Source organism: Diaphorina citri, unplaced genomic scaffold (assembly GCF_000475195.1).
Source record: "Diaphorina citri unplaced genomic scaffold, Diaci psyllid genome assembly version 1.1 scaffold2497, whole genome shotgun sequence".
Lineage (NCBI taxonomy): Eukaryota > Metazoa > Arthropoda > Insecta > Hemiptera > Psyllidae > Diaphorina > Diaphorina citri.
In genome coordinates, this window is record NW_007379918.1 from 1 (window position 1) to 7500 (window position 7500).

Consider the following 7500-nt stretch of genomic DNA (forward strand, 5'->3'; position numbering starts at 1 on the left):
AGCCCACGATTATGTAGTCGTATTTATGGACGACATTCTGATAATTTCAGAAAACGTTGATCAGGCACTAGAAAGACTGAATATAGTTTTAAAGATCCTTACTGAGGCCGGTTTTACTCTAAATCTGGCAAAGTGCTCATTTGTAGTTAAGCGTGTAACATATCTAGGATATGAAGTAGAGAATGGTGAGATCAGCCCAAACACTAAGAAAGTAGAAGCCCTCACCAAATTACCTCCACCTACCACGGTACATGCTGTGCAGCAGTTCCTTGGTTTGGCTTCTTATTTTCGAAAATTTATCCAAAATTTTTCTCGCCTTGCAGCACCACTGTTCAAATTAGTAAGTGGACCTCGAAAGAAAAATTCAAAACAAATAACTTGGTTACCTGAACATGAGGTAATCAGACAGAAAATTATTTCTATCCTTACTAGTGATCCGGTGTTAAAAATTTTCGATCCCAGATATCCTATCGAGTTACACACGGATGCTAGTAGTTCTGGCTATGCAGGTATACTTATGAACATTGTAGACAAAATTCCCAGAGTTGTTTCCTATTTTAGTAAAAGAACGACACCGGAAGAATCCCGATACCATTCTTATGAACTTGAGACTCTAGCTGTAGTAAAATCCATACAACACTTCATTTATTACCTTCAAGGATATCCGTTCAAGGTAGTTACAGATTGTGAATCCTTTAAGGCCACTCAGAACAAAAAGGAACTGATTCCTCGAGTCCAGAGATGGTGGACGTTCTTACAAGGCTTTGAATTCACCATCGAATACAGAAAGGGTTCAAAAATGAGTCATGTAGACTTTCTCAGTCGAAATCCCCTTCAGACTGAAGACTCGAGTTATCAGGAATCTCCGATAGTAGGTACAGATGTACCTGATCGATCTTCTCAAACAAAAAAGGTTGAAAAATTACCAAGTAGGCCTCATGGAAAAAAAGGTAAAAAGCTCAGAGAAAATTATTCCGATTCAAAAGTAAAACATATGTAAACAAGTAAATTTGACACAAGTATCTTCTGATTGGTTGCTAGTTGAACAAGGACGCGATCCGGAAATAAGTAAAATTATTGAACAACTTGAAAATTCAGAAGTAGATGACGAAATTTGTAATACCTATGAGATTAGGTCAGGACTATTATGTAGAAAAATTCAACGTAATGGAAGAACACGTTGTCTCCCTATTGTACCTCATTCGTTGAAATGGTCTGTAGTAAATAATGTCCATAACGCTTTGTTCCACATGGGGTGGGAAAAGCAATAGTTGATTATGATTCTAGTGAAGATGATGGAACAGAGTGAAATACCTATATCCGAAATTTCGAAATGAGAAGCAAGAGAGAGCATAGGTACTATGATATCGTAAAGTGTACTTGTTGGCAAAGGGTTAAATGAAAGTAAGTTGGCAGGGTACCGAAGATGTAACGTGTAGTATCTTCGAACACTGTTCAAAAAAAGGGGTACTTAAAAGAGTAATATCGTAAAGCATCATCATATGCTTTGTCAAAACTAAACTAAATTTCGCACTTTTGTCAGTCTTTTGCTTATAACTCCTAAACCGTGCGTTCCATGCAAAGTTTATGGGTATCAAATTTAAAGTAGGTACACATTTTTTTTTTTTTTTTTATAGTTGAACAATTTTCCTAGTCAGGATTATCAGGCATACTAAGGCGAGTGTGGAACTGGGAAGCTTAAGACACTAACTGCACTTTGTATTGATTGTTGTTACAGAACGTGAATAATTCCCATGATACGGCAGAAGCTGGTAGAAGGCCAAACTGAAAATGGCCTGCACGCTGAGGACAGCGTATTGTCAGGTTGGCCGTGTAGGCTAGCCATGGCACTCAGTAAATTCAAAAGCTTGCATTAACCATGCAAATATGTTGAAGGACGAAGGAATTTAATTAAATTTATTGAGAGAAGCAAGTGAGTCCCAGTTTATAGACGCTCTTATTCAAAAGCTCAATTTGATAAGGGCAAAGCTAAAATTGTCCCTTTCGCAATCGGAGATTTAGTCTTGCTCAAAAATGAGGAGCGTAATCAAACCAAACTCGACCCGAAGTACAAAGGTCCGTTTAAAATTGACAAAATCCTAGATAACGATAGGTATGAGATAGTTTCAATCGATGGCCGACGAACGTACAAATACGCCCATGACCGATTACGTCGTGCACCCAACACTATCAACATTGGCGCAATAGTTGATTATGATTCTAGTGAAGATGATGGAACAGAGTGAAATACCTATATCCGAAATTTTGAAATGAGAAGCAAGAGAGAGCATAGGTACGATGATCGTAGAGTGTACTTGTTGGCAAAGGGTTGAATGAAAGTAAGTTGGCAGGGTACCGAAGATGTAACGTGTGGTATCTTCGAACACTGTTCAAAAAAAAGGGGTACTTAAAAGAGTAATATCGTAAAGCATCATCATATGCTTTGTCAAAACTAAACTTGAACAAGTGGACACAACTACCCTAAGCGCACGGCAGTGCGCCAGGCCAAGTTCCGGCCTGAGCACGCCAGTGTGTATATTACACGAAACAATTCGACGCATTTTCACCCCTATCATAACTCCGTCAGTTTTCAATGTAATCTCACCAAATTTGGACCATATGTTAACCTATACTTCCTTATTATATCTGCGAAATTCCGAAGTTCTAGCTTTACCGGAAGGGGTAGAAAAAACGGTTTGAAAATCGCTTATTTTACGACTGACTCAATTGAGTAGCTTGTGCCACCAAGTTGGTATTATCGCTTAACAGGGTAATATCGTAAAGCATCATCATATGCTTTGTTAAAACTAAACTTGAACAGTGGACACAAAAACCATTGAGTGACGTGCCACCAAGTTGATATTACTGCTCGAAAAGTAGCCCCGAACTTTGTTTTTCGAAGAAGATACTTCAGTTGACACAGGAGCCATCGAGTGATCACTAGTTGTAAGACAGTATCACTTTTGGGTAGCTTGTGCCATCGAGTTCATATCTTAGGGTACATAACCCAACCGAAATCTGAAACCCATCAGCCAACATTGTACAGTCGATGTCAATACCTCTTTGTAGTTATTAATAATTGTAATATTATTATTAATTGATAATGATACAACCTTTTAAAATGCAACTTTTTGAAGTAGTCGCCAAGTTTTGGCTGGAGTCAGGGTCGGCCCGAGGGGGCCAACTTCAAAATCTTAAATGGTAACCCCCTGATTGTGATACATCAAATTAAAGGCCTTAAAAAACGTAGTACTTTGATACAAGTTTGAGCTTGATCCAACAACCAGGCCTGGAGTTCAATTTTTCCATCAGTAGGGGAAGCACCAAAATCTTCCGTCAGTAGGGGAAGCACCCAAAATGAGAAATTCATTTTGATAAGAGATTTATGCTTCAAATAGGTCTCACTAATGATTCACATAGAAATTCAGACCCAAAATTGAAATTTAAACTTTCGGTTTTGATGGCCTCTGGGGGGTGAAAATGGATGTCTCGAAATTTTATTTTTGGGCCTGAATTTCAATGTAAGTCACTAGTGGGACTAGTGTGAAAATGGATGTTTCAAAAAAATATTGTTGGGTCTAGATTTCCATGTAAATCATTAGTCATTAATGGGAAATATTTGAAACACAAATCACTTATCAATTAGAATGTGAGTTGGATGAATGAGCAGAATAAATGGATTGAGCTGAAAAAGGTAGTCTTAGAACGAGAAGGATGGTTAAAAGACCGTTATGGATGGGAGGAAAGGTCTAGAACTCTAGACAATCCTCTGAATCCTCCAAGGTGTAGAGGACTCCTGCTACGAGTATAGGCTTTAGAGCAAGCTTGAAATCCCCATAATTCATCTCCCTCATCGACGCAGGCAAAAGGTTATAAAATTTTTCACCCTCATTCAAGTGGAAAACGGTGCTCTAATAATACGAGTAATGACGAAGAAGAAACTAAAGGTCAATATATAGGTAGGATATACCTAGACATTTACATTTGTTGTGGTGACAAACAATATGGTGTAAATGATAACCCCTCAAAAACACTAATGTGAAAAAAAGGCCAAGTTCCTATCCAAAAATGTCGGCCCTTAAAAGTGGTGAGATCAGATATAGTTAAGGCCAAGTCTGCATTCCCAATTTTTCGTGTCTGCTGAAAATGCTGGATCTCAATTCCTTCAACCTTCTCTCAATTTCAACTTGGCAATGTTTTCCTTTTATTTTCATGTTAATAATACTCGTAGGTACCGTATTTAGGTATTAATTTAAGAAGGAAAAACATTGCCAAGTTGAAATTGAGAGAAGGTTGAAGGAATTGAGATCCAACATTTTCAGCAAACACGAAAAATTGGGAATGCAGACTTGGCCTTAACTATATCTGATCTCACCACTTTTAAGGGCCGACATTTTTGGATAGGAACTTGGCCTTTTTTTCACATTTGTGTTTTTGTGGGGGATTTTAAATCATTGCATGAAAGTAAAATTAAAAAATCAAATCAAGAATAATAATAAACTGAATATTAAACAAATTAGGTAGGTACATAGGTACTGCTTTAACGACGATCGAATAAACTACGGGCTAAAAAATTCCCGGAGGGACGGACCCAGCTTGTTCCTACTTCTTTCCGCTTTAAAGGGAGAACAAAAGTTTTAAGAAAAAAAAATTGAATGAATAAAATTATTTATTTTAAGTGTAAAAGTTTCATGTCACATATGTAAGTTTTCTGTAACCGAAATCTCATGGTTTTTCTCCATGAGGAACATATAATGTACCTGAGTGAATTGTTATACCTATACTGTAGAGGGTGTATCACAAAGCTATGTCAAGCCGAAAATGGCGAATAGTACAGGTCAATTGCTACAAAAAGACATTTTTTCGAAATCCCCAGAATAATCGAGATATCCGCCATTTTGTGCGTTTGTACCAGGATATTTGTTGGGACCAAACACAAGTTACTTACCTGGGCTCTTAGGACTGACCAATTTGTTAGGACCTAACATGTGTGTGTGTGTGTGTGTGTGTGTGTGTGTGTGTGTGTGTGTGTGTGTGTGTGTGTGTGTGTGTGTGTGTGTGTGTGTGTGTGTGTGTGTAATGCTAGAAGAAAACTAATTAGATCATTAGTGGCGGATTTCACCTACACAAACATTATGGTTGATCAGACTAATCGAGGATTAGTGATTATGCGCCATTTTTTGAAAATTCTGTTTCACCATTCAAATTCTATTATTATTATTACACAATTGGATCAAACTTTATTTACAGATGGTAACAAAAAGTATATACATATAAATACAAAATAAAGTTCGATCAAGGGTGGGGTTAATGCCTATGGCATAATCTACCACCCCACCCTTGACGAATTCTTGAATTCTCCTCTTAATTAACACAACGAGAGAAAACCTTTTGATTTGAGCAGTTGGTATTTCTGTAATATTATAAACGGTGTTCTGATTGGTTGAAATTTATTTTTACAAGCGCGGTTCTTTTTAAAACAAGTACTTTGACATGACAAGACAAGACTGACAAGGAAAACAAACATGAATTTTTTTTCATACTTTCAGTACTTTTTGGACTTGGAAAAATTTCTTCCAAAAAATTAACAATTTTGTCCATTCCCATTTTTCTTAACACCTCTTACCTTTATGAGATAAAGGTAATGCAACATTGACTTTAGTTAATATCTGGATGGGTGACTGTCCGATTTTCACCTAATCGTAACAGTTTTGTCCTTGTCCTTCGACCATACAAGACCAAATTTCATCTCTCTATGACAAACCTAAGACATTATCAATAGGACATCTCGGTAGTAGGTCTGTAGGTACCAAAAATACAGATAACATTACAAATAAACACCAAGATGCTGTATGGGGAGAGATTTTATAGAGAAGATGGCATACCTACCTAAGTAATATCAAAAATCTTTAAATTAAAAGAGCAATTCTGTACCCAATTTCCTAGATAATATTGGAATTGAATTTATTTATTTATTTAGCATCAATGGCTATTATCTTACAACATTAAACATAGCCGCAACATAGGTGTTACAAAGAATGTACAATGAATGATAAAATACAATTAAATTGAATGAGGATATAGAAAAATCAACATTGGGGTGAATGATTATTATTAAATATGTTTATATTAGACATCCTAGGTTATAAAATGAAGTTATGAAATAGGTAACTACAAAACTTATTACCTTTATATGATACAATGGATACACGTTCCGGTTTTGATCTTATCCGACTCGAATTTCGTCCATCTCCGTGGACTTTTTCAAGGAAACTGACGATGATGGCGGTGTTATTGTTGAAAGTGGTCAGTTGGTGGTGGGGGCACTGTCCCATCGTTCGGTATCAGCTGTTCACGAGCTCTTCTATACACGAGATAAGGGACCGTATCAACGATCTCGTTGATATTTTTCCCGCTCTCGACAGACTTGTGTATTTCTATTTGCTCGTGGTATGTAATCTCCTTGAAGTTCTTCCCAGTCCACAGCATCCTGTGATTCGCGTTCCCTGCATCATGCCCCTCCTCGATTATGTGTTTGGCAAAGTTAGATTTTTCCGGTCTGTTGTTGCGTGCCGCAGATTGATGTTCATTAATCCTAGTTTTCAAACTCCTCCTGGTCATACCAATATACCTATTTTCCTAAAGAAGAGAGAAAATACATTAAGTTAAGATCCCTTTCATCAACAGCTTGCAGACCAAAATAAATCCCTTCCTGGAAAAATACAAAGCCAAACCTGCGTTCTCGAGCACTACTATAAGATCTCTCTTCTCTAGAAAAGATAAAATTCCCATGGACGACCAAAGTGGTGTATACAGCTTAGAATGCGAATGTGGGAAGGAATACATTGGTATGACCAGGAGGAGTTTGAAAACTAGGATTAACGAACATCAATCTGCGGCACGCAACAACAGACCGGAAAAATCTAACTTTGCCAAACACATAATCGAAGAGGGGCATGATGCAGAGAACGCGACTCACAGGATGCTGTGGACTGGGAAGAACTTTAAGGAGATTACATACCACGAGCAAATAGAAATACACAAGTCTGTCGAGAGCGGGAAAAATATCAACGAGATCGTTGATACGGTCCCTTATCTCGTGTATAGAAGAGCTCGTGAACAGCTGATGCCGAACGATGGGACAGTGCCCCCACCACCAACTGACCACTGTCAACAATAACACCGCCATCATCATCAGTTTCCTTGAAAAAGTCCACGGGGATGGACGAAACTCGAGTCGGATAAGATCAAAACCGGAACGTGTATCCATTGAATCATATAAAGGTAATAAGTTTTGTAGTTACCTAGAAATATTGTTTCCTAAATATTACACCTTCATTAAACACTTAGATAAATCAAAATCCAATGTGTTAGGGTTAGCCTCGGCACCATTAAGGTTAATTACCTACTTGATTAGATTAGCAATGATTAGAATCTAGTTCATGTCTTGATAAATTAAATTTTAATACTGTTTGTAACACGCATTATCGTGGAAAAGTA

General features: G+C 37.5%; 1 protein-coding gene across 1 annotated transcript in view; it reads right to left on the reverse strand.

Moving 5' to 3' along the window:
- Nucleotides 1-6174: 6174 nt before the first annotated feature.
- Nucleotides 6175-7500, reverse strand: part of LOC113471480 — a 16542-nt gene continuing 15216 nt past the window's right edge. The window contains exon 2 of the mRNA XM_026830664.1: nt 6175-6639. Within this exon, the coding sequence (XP_026686465.1) occupies nt 6292-6621 (330 nt within the window). The 5' untranslated portion in view covers nt 6622-6639 and the 3' untranslated portion in view covers nt 6175-6291. The remainder of the gene's footprint in view (nt 6640-7500) is intronic.